The sequence below is a fragment of the Carassius gibelio genome, chromosome B7 (genome assembly GCF_023724105.1).
Source record: "Carassius gibelio isolate Cgi1373 ecotype wild population from Czech Republic chromosome B7, carGib1.2-hapl.c, whole genome shotgun sequence".
NCBI classification, from domain to species: domain Eukaryota; kingdom Metazoa; phylum Chordata; class Actinopteri; order Cypriniformes; family Cyprinidae; genus Carassius; species Carassius gibelio.
The window spans coordinates 8700415-8723202 of record NC_068402.1 but is presented as its reverse complement, the minus strand read 5'-3'; the positions used below and the strand labels follow the sequence as shown (position 1 = coordinate 8723202).

Sequence of the window (22788 nt, the reverse complement as noted above, 5' to 3'; positions counted from 1 at the left end):
TGTAATTTGTGATCAACAAACAAGGGCTGCAAAATAAATCGCATATGATTTTTCATGTGCATCTCTTTAAAGCCGATTCTGTGATTAATATTACCGGTAAATCTCCATCACATGCTTTCAAATAGAAATTATTCAGAAGCATTTAATACACAGAGCTGTAGATCACTGACATGCGAATATTGCGTAGCTTGTGTTAGTGTTAGTATTAATTCCATTTATGTTTTTGTTAATACAGCACATAGCAATAGTCAACTAAATGAATGTAAAATGGAAAAGATGAATGCACTTTTGGAAATTGAAAGTAAGGGAAATGTCATTTTGTAATTTCTGTGGTCTAATGTGATATTGTTCATGTTCTTGTTCATGATGAAATGTTCTTTTATAGCTGTAATTAATTTATAGCATTAACAAGATGACCCATTGAATTCATTTTGGAAGCGTTGAGTGATGAATGTATGTTTAGTCCAGTGCCTGTATATAAGATTAGTATTGACCAAGTTCAGAGGCTGTCATATGTGGATCAACTTACTATGTTGTGTATTTTTATCAGTTTCGATATTTAAAAAAATAACTTTCATATTGATTCAATGGATTTGTTGCATTTTGGGAAAAATAAGTATCATGGATTTATTGAATTTTGGGGAAAAAATTTATAAAATGTTATAATAAATCTTTTAAAATCAAAATCTGGATTTGAATTTTTAATATTATTATAACCTAAAGATCTAAAGATCTTATTACATAATAAATCAATTCAAAGTCAAAATAAAGATGATACTCTCTGTTTTTGTCGATCACAATCAATGTGTTTTTGTGTGTGTGAAATGTGTTTAAGTTTTTGTTTGTCATGTAGGTTTCTGCAGTCTGTCTCCAAACACACAGTTCAGTCTGGGCTCCTCGCAGCCTAAACAAGTCTCATGTGTCGCCTCTCCTGTCCCTCTGCCCCCCTGTAAACACCCCACCATCATCGAGCATACAGGAGTGCACTCACACACACACACACACACAAATCCTTCAGGTGCTGACTGTGTTAGCAGGGGACATCTACTCCAATAAATTCCCTATGAGGCCCCAAGGTACCTCACAGGGGCCCACACAGACTTACGACAACAAACTCCCTCCTGTACGTGCGAGCAAAGAAAAGAGTGGAGCAGCTCAGCCATCTCTCATCATCTCTCACAGGAAACAGCCCTGACAGAGCAAAAATAATATGGCTAACAGGAATGACTTTCATTTCATAACCAAGAATAGAAACCAAAGGGAGTTGCAAAAAAAGCACGGCAAGGATGTTCACAGTCCGACATACAATCCTTTAAGTGCCCTAAACAAAAAAAAAAGTATTTCAGTGGAAGAGGGCTTCAAACTCCTTTCATAAAAGCCACCTCTGTTTCTATACACAAATCAGATTTTAATAGGCTTAATGCTAAGTCTTTTCTTTATTTTAAGAGAAAGTACTTGGATGGCTGCCTCTAAATCAGTTTAAAGGCCTATTCACACTAAGAACGATAACAATAAAGATAACGATAACTATAATAGTGTCCGCACCAAGAAACAATAAAGTAGTGTTTATTATAAGTGTGTGCTGCAGTTTCATCATCTGCCTCTTTAAATGCTCGATTTCTTTAAAAACAGGTTGATTCTGATTGGCTGTTAGTATTTTTTAATCAACAAAAAGTTACTGTTTGGATTTAAACAAGCAATGTTTATGGTTGGATCTTGGTTACAGTGATTATTATGTTTGGTTACAATTCTTTTAATTCTAACTGATGCAGTGTATATCTCTTCATTTCTTAAACAACCATGTCTGAAGAGATACCCATGTCCGTATCCCAGGATGACAATGCCAGGATTCACTGAGCTCAAACTGTGAACCTATTCAGGGAGCATATGAAATAATTTATACACGTGAATTGGTCACCGCAGAGTCGTGACCTTAACCATGTTGAAAGTGTTTGGGATGTGATGGAGTGCACTTTGAAGAAGGGTTTGACTTTGCCATTGTCAATACAAGAATAAATGCAACTCTTGATGAAAATAAATGGTTGCTGGGACAATGCCACAACAAATACACACTGTAATCAAAGCTAAAGGCAGTCTAATGTGTGAGACTTTTCTTTTTGGCCAGGGAGCGTAGCTGTGGTGTGGACTTACCTATTCTAACAGAATTCTAATTTTAAATAGAAAGTTCTCATATAGTTAGCTTTTAAAACTTCACATTTATTGTTATAGTTAAGCATACTGAAACATATCTGCAAAAATCCAATATCCTATATACTTACTATATTAGCATCCACACCACAAGATGATAAAGTCATAAGTTTCTAAATGGTATAGAACTTTAATGCTGAGTGGATTCTGATTAGTTGATGCTTTTATCGTACATCACCAAGAAAAAATAAATCTAAAAGAGATTCCAACAATAGATTTGGAATGTTTAAATTAAACTTTATGCTCAGCGCTCTCTTCCTTGCTGTGAACGGCTCTTAACTCATTCTGTAATTTGCCCTGATTTTGATTCGACTTGAACATCAGGCAAAGTGTGAGTAACCATACTGGGTTTCTTTCAACTTAGAGCCACAAACAAGCTCATTACTAAAGGCTCCGCTCCCTTCCACTGGCATTTGCAAGAGCCGGCACAGGTGTGCGTGTTTTTATGTGCCAGAAGATGTTTCATCAGGCACTCTATTAGGGAACTGTAGATACATTGTCTCAGCAGGGCATAAGTGCCAAATAAGTAAAGCACTAAGTCGACGGCCGCACCGAGAGTTCTAACTTCAAAGATTGGAAACGAAAGGCTTTGAGCGAAGGAATGTCACGGCGCTGTCAGAGTGAGTCTACTCAACAATGTGGAGAAAACTCTGGCTGGTCTCTGGGTTTATGGCAGCAGGCCAGTGCTTTTCTCAGACCGGACTAACCCTAGATAAGCTTTTGACTTTCAGCGCTCGGTGCCAAGGATCGGTACAGTCAGAGGAAGACCTAATCCTGGATCATAACTTCCAGAAAGAGAGCTTCGTTAAAACAGGGCCAGGTTAACATCTGGTCACTCGAACATTCCTCAGCTCTGAAGTCAGTGGGACAATGAAGATTCATCATTTACTCTGAGCAGTGTCTATGGGGTGGTAAAAGCATCCTGGCTTTAAATCCTTTGGAAAAAGCGTCAACAACAATTTGGGTCACATGCCTCTTGTAAGACAATAATATAATGTCCCTGACGTCACATAAAAGCTTTCAGAGTATTTTTTTTTTTTTTACTATTGGCAGAAGCTATAGAAATGTAGACGCATAGTGAGTCATAAAAGAAACCTAACTTTTTTCTTTTTTTTTTATCAAAGCACAATTCAAATTTAGATTTCTTTAAACTCAATATATCATATATATATGAATGCATTACATATGTATAGATTTAGATTTAAAAAATAAATAAAAAACTTTAGCAAGGATGCACTGAATTCATAAAAAGTGACAATAAAGACTTTTATGTTAAAATTTGTGTTAAGATTACAGTTAAGATTTTTGAAATGCTGTTCTTTTGAACTTTCTATTCATCAAAGAATCTACAAAACAAAAAAAAATCACAATTTCCAAAGAACAATTGTTTTTAATATATAATAACAATAGAAAAAAAATTACTTGATCAGCCAATCAGCATATTTGTGTAGGATCATGTGACACTGAAGAATTCTGCTTTGCATCACTTTAATAAATTACATTTTTAAATATTTTCAAACAGAAAACAAAATATTATTATTAAATAGTAATCATATTTTAAAATATGAATTTATTTTTGATCAAACAAATGCAGACCTCTTATTGACCCCAATCTTTTGTACAGTAGTGTACATACATATATATGAACATATCAACTATATTTAAAACTTCCTTCATTTTAGACTTGGAATTCAAAAAGTGAGTCATATGCTGAGGTGATTCATCAAAAGAATGTGAATCAATAACTTGTGAACCGGCTATGGGAACATTTGATTCAGACTGCAAGCTCACAGTCACAACTGTTTACTTCTTTTGCCTGATTCTGCACTTTAAAAATCCTGGGTTATTTTTTAAACCCAAATGATGGGTTTAGCCTTTTGGGTTACTTGTTTGAGTTATTTTTTCATTGTTTGGGTAGTTTTTGTGTTACCCTGCTCCTGTAACAACCCAGTGTTTGGGTTGATTTTGTATTACTCATATCATGGGTCAGACATAACCCAGCAGTTGAGTTATTTATTGCAGGGATTTTGCGTTCTCTTCTGGAGAGATCAGTTCTAAGCCCCATCGAATTGATACATTCGTCAGTAAAATACAGGTTTGTATAAATTTTATTCTATCTATAAAATCGTTACTGTGCTGTATATCATTCAATTTTATTTTATGTTTACTGTTTGTTTTTGGACATGTTATAAAGGCAGTCGCAGTATATTTTGGCTAGGAGTGAAACTCAGGGTTAATAACAACCGAAATTGGGTTGTTTTTAACACAGTGTTTTTTAGAGTGTGAATTTCCAGCAAGACAGCAACAATGCTTCACCAGTGAAAAGCGGTGGTGTAAACACTGGACCAGGAAAGTCAGTATACACCAGAGCCTTTATTAGTGACATGCAGCGATAGTTCTGGTGATAACATCATCTACCCACCTGCTGATGGATAATGCATATTCATCAGTGTAATCTCAGCATGTAGCATCCTCTTTGAACATATTCCAGTCAGCAGAAGCAAAACTGTCCTGCAGCGTTGAGCTTGCTCCCTATGGCCATACTTTGATGTCCTTGGTGACTGCTTTTCTCGTACCAAAAGCGAGTTGGTATATGCAGGGATTAATATGATTAAATGTGGCTCATTCTTGGGAACAAAAAGCAACCCAGAGTTGCAAACTTCAGGCTACTGCCAACCAAAGTGTCGTGATTCTGCAATATTATACACATCGAAATTAGTCCACAACATTTGAAGTCTAAATACCAAAGTACAAAGTTAATGGAGTTCATTGTGTGCTTTCATTAGCCACTGGCACTGATCTGTTCTGCTGGTACTACCCTCAGGCTGAATGTTTTAGCAAATGCAGGTGTTAGATGAAGGTGCCAGATCTTTGATCTCATTATGAAAGCAGGCCTTCCATCACTTAGAAGTCATGCAGCACAAGAACACTTTTGTTCACATTGTCCTCAAGTTCTTACCTCCAACCCATGAATGTCCATCTTACAGGTACTCATTTCTATTGAGCAATGGATAAATATTGAGATTTGAAGAGAGAATCGAGTTGTTCACTTAATTAGGGCTACACAATATATCAGAATAAAATCAATATGGCAATAATTTTTGTCAAATAACACAATTTGCAATATAATTAAATAAATAAATGCAGTTCCCTTTCAGTCGGTCACACTCAACGACACGTCGGTGACCGACAGATTGGGATATCGAATCGAAATGAGCCAATGCACATTGGCATGCAATTATTGCATCCAGATGCTGCTGATCACGCGTGAGTATAATAAGGCGGCAGATGCAATGCATACCAGCTTTTCGCTTTGGAGCTGAGCGACAACATCATTCTGCTCAATCCAAATTTCTTCAGTGAGCTACGAGCTTAACGACGGATCATCTTTTTAAAGATTCCGTTTCACCCATACATTTCTGGATGTGGTCTTTACCTGGCACTGGGTGATGGTCACGATCGCTGCCTCACGTGTCCGGGCAAACACACTTAGGCGGAGTTTGCGGATGAGTCATGACCGTCTCAGAGCTGCTGACCAGGCTCCATTTCTTCAAGGGAGACGGAGCTCCGTTGCCATTGCCCTTGCCATGATCTAAGGCTTGTCCTGGAGTCCGACAGGTGAGAACTAAATCCAGCAGTGGCACAGGTGGTTTTGAGGATCACAGCAGTAGCAAACCCCTTAGGTAACCAACCCTCGGGAACCCACTGCTCTTCTAGTACTCCGATCCAATTGAGCAGCCAAAGGAATGAGCTGGGCCCTCTTCAAAGAGCGTACCAGCATTATCCTTTGGTGCTCTTCCCGATGACCAGATGCCAATCACTGCATTGGAGGGAGAGCTCTCTGAGCAAGAGGGTAGGGGACCTGCATGCATTTTCGGTCAACAATTTGTGCCTAGAGTTTGGGATGGCTGACTCCCAGGTAATCCTGGGGCCCCAGTCCTTCTACATGCCCAAGGTTCCCATTACACCATTCAAAGACCAAGTGGTGAATCTGCAAGCGCTGCCCCCGGAGGAGGCAGACCCAGCCCTGGCTTTGCTCTGCTAAGTAGACCAGACACCAAGCTTCAGAACCTCAGACTTACTCTTTGTCTGTTACGGAGACTGGCAGAAAGGGAATGCAATCTCTGTTGATTGTGGATTGTGGATGCCATCACCCTGGCTTTTCAGGCACAGGGTGTGCCATTCCGTTCAAGTTGCAAGCTCACTGAACTAGAAGTGTTGCATCCTCCTGGGCGATTGCTTGTGGTGCCTCGCTGACAGATATTTGTAGAGCTGCAGACTGTATCCTCCTGTGTTCACACCTCAAATGGGTAGTGGCACAGAGAGGCCCAGTTCATGTCAGTTTGCTAAAACTGCTCCAGAGTGTCCGTTCTGTAGACCCTGTTGAGATCCTCCATTACCTTCGGCAGCTGGATATGGCGGAATGTCCATCGTCAGGCCTTCATGATGAATTTGTGAGAACCGTGGAAGGCTGGGTTTCATACTGAGACCTAAGCGGTACTCATGTGTATATAGTCTATGGTATAGCCTTAGAGCCTGTCATGGCGCTTTGGTAGGGATCCCAATTCGAACTAAAAGGGAATGTCTAGGTTACGTATGGTAACCCTGGTTCCCTGAAGGAGGAAACGGAGACATCACGTCCCGTCACCAAGTGACTGTCTTTACGAGTGAATAACTGAATCATTGATTCATTCATTCAGGAACAAAACATCACTGGGTGTTTTTTGGAGAACAACTCAAAACATAGCTGTTTATTGAACTGCTGTATTAAAACAATACAACAAAAAATTTTTATCATGCTGATATTTGGGAAAAACAGCAGGCTTGCACATGTGATATTGCCGATCTATTTCATATAGAACTATAAGTCAAAAACACAAAGAGAGGTATTTTTGCCCCCATATATATTGTGTTTTGACAATTTTCTGCTAAATGAGTGTCATACCTGATAATGTCAGCTTCCACACTGTTAAAACAAAAATTACAATATTATCACACACCTCTAGTACCAGCAATCCTTATTTTGACACTGTCATTGGTCGTACAGCAAGATTGTCCTTTTTTGGCTTGTTCCAACTGTCTGTTGATCTCTGTTATCTTCTGAAAGCACTTTAATAAGCAAGAGCTCAAGAGGATGGAGGTTCATGTCATGGTAACACTTTTATCAACCCGACACCTGTGACAAATGTGCCTGAAGCAAGCCAGCAAGTGTTTCTGGGTAACTAAGGTACAGCTTGGCAGTTGCCAAACACTCATTCACATATCTAAACATACATAAACTTACATACTTACAAGGCAATTACACACAACTTGCTTCCTAAAACAATTAGGAGGCACTTGATGGCATCAGCTGCTTCACACTGAGATGTGTAAACAAAAGCAGACAACTGGAGAAGGAACTAACCATTTTTGAGCACTAAGCAAATACATCAATTAATTTCTAAAAGTTTAATGTTAGTATGTTTCTGCCACTGAATAAAAAAATGAATTTTTTTATCTCAATTATTTTTTATCTTCTCACAATAATTTATATCTTGCAATTCAGACTTTCACGCAATTTCAACTTTTTTCTTGCAAATGCAAGTTTATATATCTCAATTCTCAATATTTTTATCAGAATTGTGAGATATAAACTTGCAATTATGAGTTATAAAGTCAGAATTGTAGGATATAAAGTATATCTCGCAATTCTTAACTTTTTTTTTGTAATTCTGACATTTCCTTGCAATTCTCCCTTCTTTTTTTTTTCTTTTTTTTTATTGTGGACTATAAACTCGGCATTGCAAGTTATAAATTACCAATTCTGAGGAAAAAATACTTTTCAATCAAAATCACATGTTAATATCTCACAATTTTGACTTTAAAACTCACAGTTGCTTGTTATAAAGTCAGAACTTGCGAGATATAAACGTTATATTCTTTATATCTCAGAATTTCAAGTTTACGTCTAGCAATTTTGACTTTATAAACACATTTGTGACTTTTTATTATAATATTCTCACTTTATATGTGACAACTGGGAGTTTATATCTCGCAATTTTATGAAAAAAATAAAATAAAAACTGCTCATTTATATCATGCAATTCTGAGAAGGAAGTCAGAATTACATGATGTTAACTCGCAATTGGGAGGGGGGAAAAATCTGAATTGTGAAATAAAAAGTTGGAATTACTTTTTTTATTCAGTGGTGAAACAGGCTAACATAATCGACTCCATAACCAGCCAATAATCCAGCTTGATTGATGGCTTCTGTGCACTGCTGAGGTTCTGACAAAACAATAAAAAGAGGTTATAAGACAATAACCCTAAAGTCAACAGTTCCCGCAAGCATTGATGACCACCCCGTGAGCTGTGTTCACAGAGCTCGGGTGACGTGTTGGGAGAAAATCCTGTTGAGGAATTCTGAGACGGGTCTGGCTGACCTTGAGAATGGGAATTGGGTAAACATGAGGATCTGCTAGCAGCTGTTCCTGATCTATTTGGGTACCTGGACATAGAACAGATTACCACAGTATAGTATATTTGTTTTGGGGTGACATGGGCTCTGTTCCAAAACCTAGTGAGCTGCCCGAATGGGAAAAAATAGTTGAGAGAATATAATTAATGTTGATTATAAAAATAATTCAGTACTCAAAGGTATCAAAAAACTGTTTATCATTATGAGGTATTGTTGTATTATAAGCCTCAGTTTATAAGTTATGTCAAGTGTATCACAAGAGTCAGTAAAAAGGTTAAATTAGTTCGCTACAGGTCAAAAGTTTGGAATACGTTTTATTTTTAATGTTTTGTTCACCAAGGGTTCATTTATTTGATTTTTAAAAAAAGTATACATAAATAGTATTTACATTTGAAATAACTGTTTTATATTTCAATCCTGTGATGCAAAGCTTAATTTTCAGCAAAATAAAAAATTAAAAAAGCTTTTGCTGATTAATATTTTTCTGAAAACCTTATTTTTATTTTTATTCAGAATTCTTTAACAGAATATTCAAAGGAACAGCATTTTTTAAAAACAGAAACTGTCATTTTTTATCAATTTAATCCATCCTTGCTGAATAAAAGTATTCATTTTTCTTAAAAAAAAAAAATCTAACATATATTGTACTGACCTGAAACTTTTGAAGGGAAAAGTGTATATGCATTATATTTTTACTTTATGTATGTTTAAATAAATGTCCTAGTTTGGTTAAATCAAGTCTTATCTGGAATCATTCAGGAACTGAGAAGTGATTTAAAATGATGGAGCAGGTCACAAATATTTGCCTGTGCTATGTGTGTTTGTGCTTATTAGAGTCCCACATCATTTGATTAGCAACATATGCTAAAATTCAAACTCTGTTGAAATCAGCAGTGACCTGATTCTCCCGAACGCTATCTGTATGACACAAGAACGTTATGTTCCAAATCTTTCACTTACAATGTTGCATTTCAGACTGAATACTAGCAAGGCAGTCCAAGGTTTTGGAAGAGAGCAATAATCTTTTCACCAAAACAAAAAACATTTGCTCATATTGGCCTGTCGAGGCGAAGTCTTGACAATTGAGATATTTATGATGGTACAAACACATTGTTGCAAAATTTCACAGTTAATCACGTTAAAGTATTTCCATTTCTGAAATATGTCTGAGTCTGGAAGCAGCCCAAGATAATGCTGCCTTCCACTGTTATATTTACTCTAGTCTGTGACCCAACCTCGTCTGCTCTTAACCTCCTTAACAGTTAACGCTTCTTATCACCCTCCCCTACAAGCACCAGCACTGACACATTTGACTCCAGGTTGGCTCGCCACTGGCCAAACCTCTTCTGTTTCTAATCACACCCCTTAACACATCAGCTTAACGCCACTCCACCTCGCTAACTCTTAACCCTGCCTCCTCCACCTCTAATACCAACAAAAAAGTGAAAAAAAATCCTGCATCCACAGCGTCTGCCTGTGGGAAACGTCCAGCCTTGGCTCAGCAGGAAGCTCGGGATTTACCGCTAAGCATTTAATGGTCCTAACATCCATAACTCACACTTGTCCATACCACCCAAAATAAAGTGGGGGGTTGAGAGGCACAGAATATATTCCCTCTTTCAACATCATTATGCTCAAACTCAACATGAAATGGCTTTTGAAACTTATTTGACTCCCTTGTATGTGAATACTTAACGCGGGGCTTGATTTCATGCATCAGGAATTGATTGGATGAAAAAAAATGCTGTTGCATACCAGATCTGTTTTTGATTTAGCTGATTAATGACCTTCAACTGAAAAAAGAACATAGTTTAAGGCATCTGCATGACCTTTGTTGCAATATTATTAATCATAAGAGTAAGATTGTGCATGTCTCTTGAAAACCTGTTTGAAAACAGTCATTTTTCTGCAGTAATAACACTTACTTTACAGATATTAAATGCAATATGTATGCAATTATTTTAACTTAGGGTGAGCAGTGTTTTACACTTAAAAAAATAGCAAATATAATAATTCTTAAAATAGTGTATGGAATCCACAACAAATTAAAACACATGTATATATATATATATATATATATGTGTAATTTTTTTACATTTATTGTATTAAAACCAGTTACAAAACATAAAACATTTTATTGGTTACATTTTTCAATTCATTATTCATAACAAGTAAGATTTTAATGATGTTATGACCACTGAATCACTATAATGTCCCTGATTTCCATTTCAGAATTCTGGTCACCTTATTTTAACTTGCAAACTATACATTCAAATGTCAATATCTCATTATTGCTTTCCACGTTTACAGTTTTCTGCTTTACTTTCAGAAGTTTAGCTTAACATGCAACATATAGCTACTTTCAGCTATTGAATTTCATTCAAATTTATTTGTTAAGAAAGCATGTGGTAAAAAAAAATAAAAATAAAATTTTAATCTTAAGGGATCAGCTGGACACTGAAGTTCCAATACGAAGACTGAATCGTCTTGTTTGCTACCGTCACGACTCGAGCCCCTGAGGAGCAGAACTTGTTTTAAAATATAATTGCAATGACTCCCCATCAGTCTGAACTGAACTGCTTTTTGATTGCTATTCTGTTTTTATTATGAAATGAAGATGCACAAGCTAACAGATGCTGTGAGGTCAAAAAACACTGAGGTGAACTGTTGCTGGATATCTACCATATGCAAATCCAAAAGCCGCTTGAGGCGCTTCAGTGCAGAGATTGAAATACTCACTGAGAATAATAAATAGTAAAGGTGAGAGAACACACAGTTTACTATATTTACAAAGCAAGGCTGCTTCAGGAAGTGCCTCAGTGCTGGGTAAGCAGTTCACACGACTGAATTTAATACTTTGAGCGAAGTGATGCATATGAATAGCATGCTGATCACATATCATATGCAGATCACACTGGAAGTAAAATTATAAAGGGTTAGTGCAGTAAGAATGATCTGAAAATTGGGGTGAGATGTTATGAACATTATGACAGCTATATTCTCATGAATATTAATAAGGTGACATAACATACTTCAAACTACATACTATAAACTAGTTTAAGGCAGGTAAGTGGCACTAGTAACACTAACACAGGCAAAGTTTTCAGTACACCGGCATTGCAGTAAGCTGGCAGAAGCTGCTGCCTGCTCTTAAAGAAATAGTTCACCCAAAAAAGAAAATTTGCTGAAAATCTATTCCCCCTCAGGCCAACCATGATGTAGATGAGTTTGCTTCTTCATCAGAACAGATCTGGAGAAATCTAGCATTGCATCACTTGCTCACCAACGGATCCTCTGCAGTGAATGGGTGCCGTCATAATGAGAGTCCAAACAGCTGCTCAAAACATCACAATAATCCACTTGTGAAGTTAAAAGTAGAGAGTTTGTAAGAAACAACCCCATCACTGAGATATTTTAAACCTCAAACCATTGCTTACAGCTAAAATACAAGTCCTCTCTATCCATAATATTGCTTTGTCCAGTGAAAGTCACATTGTCTGAATCAGGAGAGAAATGTTCACAGATCAAGCACTGTTTATAAGTGCAAAACAGTTCCAAATATGTTGGTAGATTTTCATGTAAAAGAACAACCAGCAATGAAAATTTTCACCGAAGGAAGGAATATTATGGATTTTAAGGTTTATGTGAGTTTTTAATCAACCATTTGACTCTCATTCGGACGGCACAAATTCACTGTAGAGGATCCACAGGTGAGCAAGAGTAATGCTAAATTTCTCCAAATCTTGTCCAATAGAGAAACTCATCTACATCTTGGATGACCTGGTGGCAAGTATATTTTCAGCAACTTTTCATTTTTGGGTGAAATATTCCTTTAAAGCTACTGTTGAACCAACATGAAGCTACTACCGGTAATAATGCTGTATGTTATTAATCTGCCTCTAGCAATGTAATTACAAACATAAGGACAGTTTTTAAACAGATTTCTCAAGCACTCACTCCATCTATCATTGGCTCAAACTGGTTGTGATGATGCACATTAAATCTGACAGGAAACAGGCTGTAAACAGGCTGTAATGGTTGCTACTCTTGAGGTTATATTCCACACTGTCTTTGAGATCAGTATGGATGTAGCAGTGTAGTTACAATTCTAATAGTACATTAGAAAAAAAAAAAATACTGGGATGTGGCAAACCAGAAATTTTACCGGTAAACTGCAAATGATCTGGTGGCAGTTGGATATCACAGTCCTTTCAACAACTAGAGATTTGTGAAATGAGGCAGAACCTACAAGCTGAGCCCCAATCAACGTTTGCGGAGGCTTAAAAAGAGGCTAAAAGATTACTTCTCAAATGAATTGTCCTAAACATTCAAAGAAATAGTTCACCCCCAAATTAACATTTTGTAACCATTTACTCACCCTCATATGGTTTCAATCTCATATTACTTTCAGTTTTCTTTGAAATTCAAAATGAGACACTAGACAGAACAGCCAAGCTGCTGTTTTTGGAAACACTGAGAGTTGATGGTGATTCATACAATCCAATGATAAAAATCAACAAAAGTAATTAAAAGTAGATTAAACATTCAAATTATAAAAGTAAAAACTGCTAATCATTTTAAATCCAAAAAGTGTCTCTTTAAATGCACACACATCAGGTTTAACATCATTATATTCTTGTGTATCAAAATAAAAGTTCTTTTTTGGAAACTTTGGTTCCATGAAGAACCTTTAACATCCATGGAATCAAAAGGTTCTTCAGATTATTTCAATGACAATGAAAAATTGAGAAAATATTATTTTAAAGACTTTTCATAGAAAGTTTTTGTGGAACCAACAATGGTTCTTCGATGGTCCCACTGCGAAAACTTTCATAATAACTTGCATGGTACTTTTTTGTCCCTCTTGGAGCTTGACCGTATAAATCATCATCCTTTTCCTTGCATTTCTGCTCTTTATTTGAAGAACGAAAAAAAATGTGAGGCTTTAAACAGCATAGACAAGAGTAAATTATGATAAAATTGTCATTTTTGGGTGAACTTTTCCTTTAAGGTCCTGAACTAAACATAATGTCACATTCTCTATCAAAGCTGACTGGGCCCATTAATGGAATCATGAAATATGTGCCAGGGCTTAGTGTCAAGAGCCTATTTGCCATGTCAGAGAGTGAAGGAGAAAGAGAGAGGGTCCCATCCAACAGATTAGCAGTGCAGCGGGTGCAAAAAGCCAGCGAGTCTGTTTACAGCTGGACGGACTGAATGGCCACACAGTGACTGTGTATGAATGAGCCTTTCAGTTCAACTCAACCCACCATAGACTGAGAGAGAGAGAATTCATGACGAGCCGTATATGTCAAAACATACAGATAAGAGCTCTTTTACCCTTTCACATAACTGATGGAGGCTCAGACACAATCGGCAGACTTTCTTTTGCATTTACACTCTTTATTCTGGAGGAAAATCTGCAGAATGGATTCAAAGAACTCGAGCACATAGATGACACATTCAGTAAAAAGATGTTAGATGAATAAAGCTGTCTGCAGATAAATGTTTAAACTCGTATGTGTCTGGTAAAACAGAATTATGCATGCAATCCGCAAACTCATGCATGAGTTAAACCCAACAGCTTTACCATAACAGGCCAGATATATGCTTTCATTTTCATGGAGCAAACCAGACCTATAGGAATTGCATCCGGATTTACATCATGCATGAATTTAAAGATGCAAAACAATATTTGGTATTCAGTGATTTAATGCTTATCCTGCACTCAGGCTTTGACTGTCTCAGAGTAACGTATATATGTGCTGCATTGATTTAAAGCTTTATCTGTAAAACTGCAATTAAAAGCAGCTGTGTATTTATGGCCCTTCATGGACCAATAAATCAAAACATTAACACAGTTTGAGCCATCAGCAGATATATTGTGAAGCTGTAGAACACATGAAAGCCGCATGATTTTGCCTCATCAATGATATTTTCTGAGTAAAAAGCAGGAAAAAAAGAGTTTAAAATCTGTCAACCCCTATGAATAGATCTTGAATGTCTCAAAGTTCTAATTTTTTTTTTGCTACCTAGCAACCTTGTAAAATCACTCTTCCATGACGCAAGGCTTTCCTGTGGAGGTCAAAGCCTCTGTTAACACATAACCTGCCATTTTTAATAAATATAAAAATTTGGATTAAAAGGATGCATTATTATTATATATATATTAATAATGCATCCTTTTAACAAATTCTAACTGACCCTCTGATGTCACATGGACTACTTTGATGATGTTTTTCTTACCTTTCTGGACATGGACAGTATACCGTACATACATTTTCAATGGAGGGACAGAAAGCTCTCGGACTAAATCTAAAATATCTTAAACTGTGTTCCAAAGATGAACGGAGGTCTTAAAGGTTGGAACAACATGAGGGTGAGTCATTAATGACATCATTTCTTTAAGTAATATCTAAAATTATATATAAATATATATGCAATAACATTCAGACATTTTTAAGTATGGCTTAAGTGTGCAGATATCGTGGGGGCCCCTGTAGCCTTCTTGTTCATCCATAAAGAACAAATATACAAACATACAAGTGCATACTTGAAACACACACTTAAACATCCACAACCTATTCCCAGCTCTCAGCGATGAGGCTGTCTGGAGCCAGGTTTTTTGTCTCTGCTTTAGGTGTCAGCTGTTCAAACAGGCTGGAGCTGCAGCCGTAGTGTCTCTGGACCCGTGATACAACAGCAGTGAGCGCGCAAAGCTTTCGTACTGCTGCCTGAAAACTCCACGGAAATCTTCACACTCTCCTCCAACACAGCATGCTCATTTATTTAAATATCCACACACACAAACACAGTATCTGTTGAGCACTAGGCAGAAATGACATGGGAGATTGAGCTGTTGTTCTGTTGCTTATATACTGTTTACCATCCTGGCTTTGTACCAAGCTAGTGCGCATTTTAAGGCTTTGGAGGATGTTCCGAAAGGTAGGCGGCATAACACACCTCATTTGTTTGCAATGAAAAAGCAACCTCTAATGTTTGAATTCAATTCTAATTCCTCCTCTCATTGCTGTATAATTTCCGGTCGTCTCTCTACGGTCTCCGTCAATAACAATTGCTGAAAACTATCCCAAAAAATGATTTAAAAACTTCACAATGTGATAGAAAGAGTGCATTGTTATGCATTTCCTGTCTATGAAAGGCAGAGTCAACAAAAGGCTCATTTGTTCGTCCGCCTACAATGCAACCATTCAGTAATTTTTCTGAATCTGTAAATTGGGAATAAATAAAAAAATATGAAAAATGGAAAAGCAATCGAGATGGAAGAGATGGTGACATTGAAAAAGAGGGCACAAATGGCTTCAATTGAGAACTTGAGAATATCAATACCCTTGAAAACACAATGCAATAAAAAGCAATCAGGCACAAGGTTAGTGCAACATCTGCTTGTCATAATCTATGCTATAAGCCAAGCAAGAATCGCTATTTCAAAATCTACTCTGGCCCGTAATTGTTGACTATGTACTCATTTAACCTCTGAGCTTCTTCTTAAATGTTACATTTCTCTGGGAGAAGAAGTGCATGCTTTCTGTCCCTGCAGAATAAAGGTTGCTGTGCTGAGATGAAGTGTTAGGTGCTGGATTATCCAAACAAGTGAATTTAAGAGCTTAATAAGAACCTGCTGCCAAAGTGCAGCAAACTATTGAAAAATACGAGGGCTGAAAGCACTGCAGTTTAGCTCAGACCAAAACCAAGCTGTATGCAAAAGGCTGAGTGGAAATGAACTGAAAATACATTCTTTTAAATTCTAATTTATTTGCTGAATCTGAATGTAGCATGTATACATACATAAATATAGATAGACGGACGGACGGATGGACAGACAGACAGACAGATGGATGACAGACAGAAGGACAGACAGACAGACAGACAGACAGACAGACAGACAGACAGACAGACAGACAGACAGACAGACAGACAGACAGACAGATAGATAGATAGATAGATAGATAGATAGATAGATAGATAGATAGATAGATAGATAGATAGATAGATAGACAGACAGACAGACAGACAGACAGACAGACAGACAGACAGACAGACAGACAGACAGATAGATAGATAGATAGATAGATAGATAGATAGATAGACAGACAGACAGACAGACAGAAGGACAGACAGACAGACAGACAGAGAGAGAGAGAGAGAGAGAGAGAGAGATAGAGATAGATAGATAGATAGATAGATAGATAGATAGATAGATAGATAGATAGATAGATAGATAGATAGATAGATAGATAGATAGATAGATAGATAGATAGATAGATAGATAGATAGATAGGTTTTCTAAAATATGTATTTTCTAAAATATGTTTCTGGCCTAATACTTGACACAGATAAAACACTGATAGAACTCCATACTCCGATTCAGCCGAGACCTTGTGAGTTTTATCATTTTATCAGGCTGAACAAAAGGCAAAATTAAATACGTCTGCCCACCGACTCCCACATCTAACACAATCTGACCCTGCAAAGTCCTTTCATGAGAAAGATGTGTATGTGTGCGCGAGCGCATCTAGCAGGAGGAGCGCACTGCCAGAGGGAGGTGAAAGAGCAGAGCCGCTCTCTAATAGGAAAAGCAGGAAAATAGGAGATGTGGGAAAAAGAGTAGTGAAAACACCTGTTAGACTCCACTTCGCTTTCAGTGCTGAAACTCACAGCTTCTTAAGGAGTCCCAGCGGCGGCTCCCACGCGCGCATAAATCAAGCCGAAGTGTTTAGCCCATAGAACAAATATTATTCTGAAAGATTACTGCAAAGAGCTTTAATGGAGACTCTGGATAAATGCACATCAAATTTCAATTTAGACTCCAGTAGAAACCTGTTCAGTCCAAGATGGATGGCCAGAGTCACCTGCTTCAGTCAGCGAAATGGAAATGATAAATTCTGACGTGGTTTAAAACGGCGTAAAAGAGAGCACTGCTGCTGTCCATCAGCTCATGTACAAACTAGGGAATGAATGACACTAGCCAAATGGTGCATGCATGGAAAAGGCGCTCGACGTGGCCGACTGTAACTCTACCCCAGAGTGCACTGCTGCACTAATGCCACTACCTGCTACCTGCTCTCGCCTCTGTCTTTCCACTTGCATTTCGTTCGGAATCCCACAAAGGCAGAACTTGGGTTTCAGCTGTCGTTATTCATGTACCGGCACGCAGGACAAAGGGATTTGGCCACTTTTGGTGGCAGCTCCGCGGTGTAAATTGCTGTTATCGAGTGGACCTATTGTACGGGATTAGGCTGGCATCCACGTCCATGCCAGCTCTTCCATTAACATCCACACCAGCCCTCTATATATAACCTGTTTCTTACAAAAAAAGAAGGCAACGTTTAACGGTTCCCTCCGGACCTGTGAAGGAGCGCATGACTGTGAGCCAACTTGAGAGGTAGGAGGAGAGAGCTGATTTGGGCTTGACTGTTGCTGTGAATTATGTGTGTGTGTGTACTGGTGTGTATGGTTTATGAGGACACAAATGTGTATAATCACATGGGTACTACAACGTAAACATGGTTAACGAGGACACTTCCTGTGTCCCCGTAAAACAAAAGGTTTAACAAACACACAAAAAAAGTGTTTTATGAAATTCAAAAATTCCCAGTAGTTTTCCAACAGTCAAAATTCCAACCTTTACTGTAAAATCAACATCATTTTCCGTCAGAGGACAACAAATTACTTTACAAACGATCAGATCACACTGCACTGTGGAATTCGAAAAAAGGCTCAAATGGCCATAGTGAAAACACCCATAAACTCTTGTGTGATGTCACCATTATGAAGATTAGCCAGTATAAAAAATATAAAAAAGCTTAATGGTTGAAGTCCGATTACAACTTGCAATGTGCACTACAGTATACGTGGCAATATAGCATGTTAGCAAATGAGTTTCAAAATATTGTCAGCTAAACAATGCTGCAACATCACAGAAATAACCCGGCCTGCTCATTATTATATCACAGTGCAGTTTGTTTAAATATGAACTGTATACTAAAATGTAATTGTAGGGCCAACACTGCATAAATGACTAAAAGTACAGCAGCCAGTAGCCAAGAAAATCACAGTGCAGAGAATCTGATCTGATTGATCGCATTCAGGTGAGCGATAACAAACTTCACGAAAACAGTGTTTGACATTTATCATACCCGACCAGTGGATGACATCAATGTCAACATCAAGCTGATCCGACACACTGGCAAAACCCAGAACTCCATCTTTAAAATCCTGTTCCAGAGCTGCCTGGTGAATGATGTCAGTCAGATATCAGCCTGAGGAGAGACAGACAGAGATGCATTTCACCACAGATCATCATGCAAGAGCTGCTGCTGCTGTAGCAATGATGCTCAATTATTTACCTCTGATGAGACTGCTGATTTTAAAATTGTGAGTGCCAGGCAGAGGTACTCCTGATTGACTTAATTACACTATCTAGTCTGGTATGAGGTTTCTGGCATTGAAAAAAAGCCTCTTTCTCAGGTACTCCCCATGCATAATGCAACAGCAGTAGGAATGCAGTGTAATAGGTTTCTGTGAATCATTTTTTGTGCAGCACTGCATGCCATATATATTTATACCAATATTCACGTGACTGCTTTTATTTGATCAGATTAGTGCATTATGAGACGCTGCAAAGAGATAGAGCAACTGACCAAATGCACATACAGGTTGTGTCAGACAAATCAAAGTTGCTTTATAAATGACTCATATTATAAAACATCTTGGGGGGAAAACGATAGACCTGCTGTTATACCTCGTCTTATTCAGTGCAAAACTACGCAAAGACGTGCATTTATACGATCAGCTCTTACCTTTGCTGCAAAGTAACTCAGAGATTCACATTTTAATCCATTAAACTGGGCGCCGCATCAGCAATCAATAAACACCGCGCGAGCCTCTGTTGATGTTGATTTGAATGGCGTGCGTGCGTGCGTCCGTCACGCAGCGGTCAGTCGAATGATAGAAAGGCTGAATGCAGAGCAAATGACTGGGAGTTTGTCCGATATCCTCAGCGCAGGGCTGCGTGCTGAAACTGAGCTGACAGAAGTTAGTGTGCTGAGCTGATAGTCCGCTAGGCGTCCCACACCGGACGCGACGCGACTAGATCGCTCCCCCCGCAGCGGGGCATGTTGTCACATATTGTGGAACATTGTGATTTAATGCTTAATAGACATTGTGTGTTTGAGCTCTTTTCTTATTTTATTTTTTCACCGAGAAAACAGGAAAAAAAACATTAAAAAAAATACGAGAAACACAAACCATTCAATGAAAAATAATAATAATAATTAAAAAAATTCAAACCAATGTTTATATAATTAGCATATAGCCTACATTTATAACATTAAAACATTACCTGATATTACCCTAAAACTAATGAGAAGTAACCTTGTTAAAATCTACTTTCATTATAGACCTAAATTGATTTGAAATATCCCATATAGTCATTATTGGGTTAAAATAAATAAATAATGTTTATTATTATGAAAATATTGCTATTCTGTCTATTCAACAATGTAACTGTCCTTGCATATAAATGACAAAATATAAAAACCAAGAGGTTCAAGATCCACTACTAGGATAATCTACAAAAAAAAAAAATGCAAATCACTAAAACACTTATCAATATGGGCCTCTATATATATATATATATATATATATGTGTGTGTGTGTGTGTGTGTGTGTGTGTGTGTGTGTGTGTGTGTGTATGTGTGTGTGTGCGCGCGCGTATACATTTTTTTTTTTTCAAGTATTTGTTCAAATACTTCCGCAACATCATCAAACCTTTTGGATCGATTCCAGAGAGCAGCCCAGCCCTTCACGTGGGCTTTTTTCCTTCTATATGCTTCTGCGAGTGATCAAAGAGTTTGTTGGGGCACAGCATCTCTGTTTATTATGAAGTGAAGAGTAGCGTTTGGCAGTGAGAGGCTTTGATATTCTTTCACCTGCCCTGGTTCAAGTCAAAGTGAGCAGCAGAAGGGCAAAGCTTTTCATTCTTTTAAAGGGACTATTAGTGAGCTCTTGGATCTAAAAGGTTCATTATTATTCCACATAAATCCAGCAGCAGATTTTATGATGAAATAAATTTAAAGTAGCCTACTTAAGTGTTACATTTAACACTTAAAAGAAAAATAGGTGGCCTATAATCTGAATGGGGCAGAAACAACTGTGCATTTAGATTTTAGAGTTTGAACAGCAAAATACAAAAAATTACAATATTTAACCATAAGATGCATTAGAAATAGTCGTAGTCATTTCTGGCTTGTTGCTTCCTTTCTGAGTACAGAAGGAATGAGTGGATTCGTGGACTTTTATCTCCACCTGCTGTTGAAGAAAATTATGCAACGGTTTTCATTCAACGGTTTTCAAACTCAAACAGTAATATATATAGACTATATTTTTAGCAGTTATTTATATTTGATAAAAAATTCAAACATAGATGCTAAATTGTGTATTTGACCATAGACAGCTGTAATGACATAATGTTTAGTGCGATGAAAAAGTCTGAGAATATTTATTAGAATGCTTAAATTTTCTAATTTAATACATTTTTTCGATCATATAATCAGGATAACAATATGAATTAAAAGTTTGATTGTTAAAATGACCTAATTTCAGAAAGGATTAGATTTGATCATCTGTTTTTAAAAGCAACACTCAAGCTGCATGAACTCCAAAAGTTTGTGTAAAATCTGCCGATCATATTCTCCAGCATGATTTGAGACATATCATATTGATCTTCAACTGAAGTAAGAACATCTGACCCGTACAAAAGGTGCAAGATCAATGATCAACATGAGAGAATAATATACTTATTTTTATTAGTGACCTAGGAATAGTCATAACTGCCATCTATTTTAGATCCATTGAAAATCCTAAAACTTTCACTGCAGATTTAGATCATGAATGCCAGATGCAGTGAGGTGTTTAGGATCCCAGTGTATTGTTGGTTAGATATTGTTATTACTTTACCATGCAGACGGGGGCGTTGTGCGACGGTCGGCCAGCAGCACGTGTCCTTCCAAAAAGTGAATTTTTAAATTTACATTTATTTCAATGCATTTTTTCAATATATATTTAAAAAAAAATTAATACTTTAACCTGCGTCAATTAATTTTCACATATGCATTGGCAAAACTGCTTTCATGTTTTAAAGGTGCTATACGATATTTTCACACACGCACGCGTGCGTGCACTAGCTACCAATTTTTATGGGAACAATCTATAGGCGTAATAATTTGTATTCTGTAGGCTACAAACTGGAATTCTATCCTCTTACCTTAACACTCTCCCCAAACCTGCCCTCAAGTGCCACATTGCTGAAAATTATAGGCAAGCTATAACACCTTTAAATTGCCCAGATTACATAAAAAATAGGGTCATTTCAAAATAGTGAAAACAACCCAAAACTATTTAGCAATGGGTAGATAAACTACTAGTCAGGCATATAGGCCTCTATTCATAGACGGCACGGATGGACAGTGAAATCTGCAGTTGTTGTTGTTTTTTTTTTTTTTTTTTAGTGGCCTTGGATCTGTTAGTAATTATCCACTTATTTTCTCCATAGGGATTTTCAGAATTCTTCAGGCATGAACCAAAGCAAAATGAATAACAACTTTGCAAACTTTTATTTTGCCTAAAGCATGAAAACACACTTCTCACATATAAAAAGAAAAAGGTACTTTGTCCTTGAACGTTTTAATGAGGGAATTAACTACTCTACTCCTACAGCAAGCTTTTGCATGTTAAATGAAATGGGAAGCTGTATTACTATTTTAATGTTTCAGGATAAGCGCTCTCTGTCGACACTTCTTTTCAATATTTAAAATTGGTAGTTCCCAGGAACACGGTAAATGACGAGCTTATTCATATCAACACCATTTATTTCAAGGAGGCAATGGAGAGATCAAATTAAGATTTTCGGTGGCTGCAGGCTGAACATAAGGACAGGTGGCTGCTTTTATTTACTGCAGATGCTCTTGTCAATAATAACAGCAAAGACAACAATATTTAGCAGTTTAGTAACAAACATAGTTGTCTCTATTCTTACGTTTTTCAAAAAAGTTCTTCTCTAGACTCTGAGCTGTTACTGTGCAAATGATGCAATTATAGGA

The 22788-nt window shown here is 37.3% G+C and overlaps 1 protein-coding gene across 1 annotated transcript in view; it reads right to left on the bottom strand.

Annotated features, from left to right (window-relative positions):
* Positions 1-19708, bottom strand: part of LOC127961344 (ADAMTS-like protein 3) — a 150144-nt gene extending 130436 nt beyond the window's left edge. Inside the window, exons 1-2 of the mRNA XM_052560422.1 lie at positions 19489-19708; positions 18826-18948 (exon numbers count right to left, since the gene is read on the bottom strand). Of these exons, the coding sequence (XP_052416382.1) occupies positions 18826-18894 (69 nt within the window). The 5' untranslated portion in view covers positions 18895-18948; positions 19489-19708. The remainder of the gene's footprint in view (positions 1-18825; positions 18949-19488) is intronic.
* Between the last annotated feature and the right edge of the window lie 3080 nt (positions 19709-22788).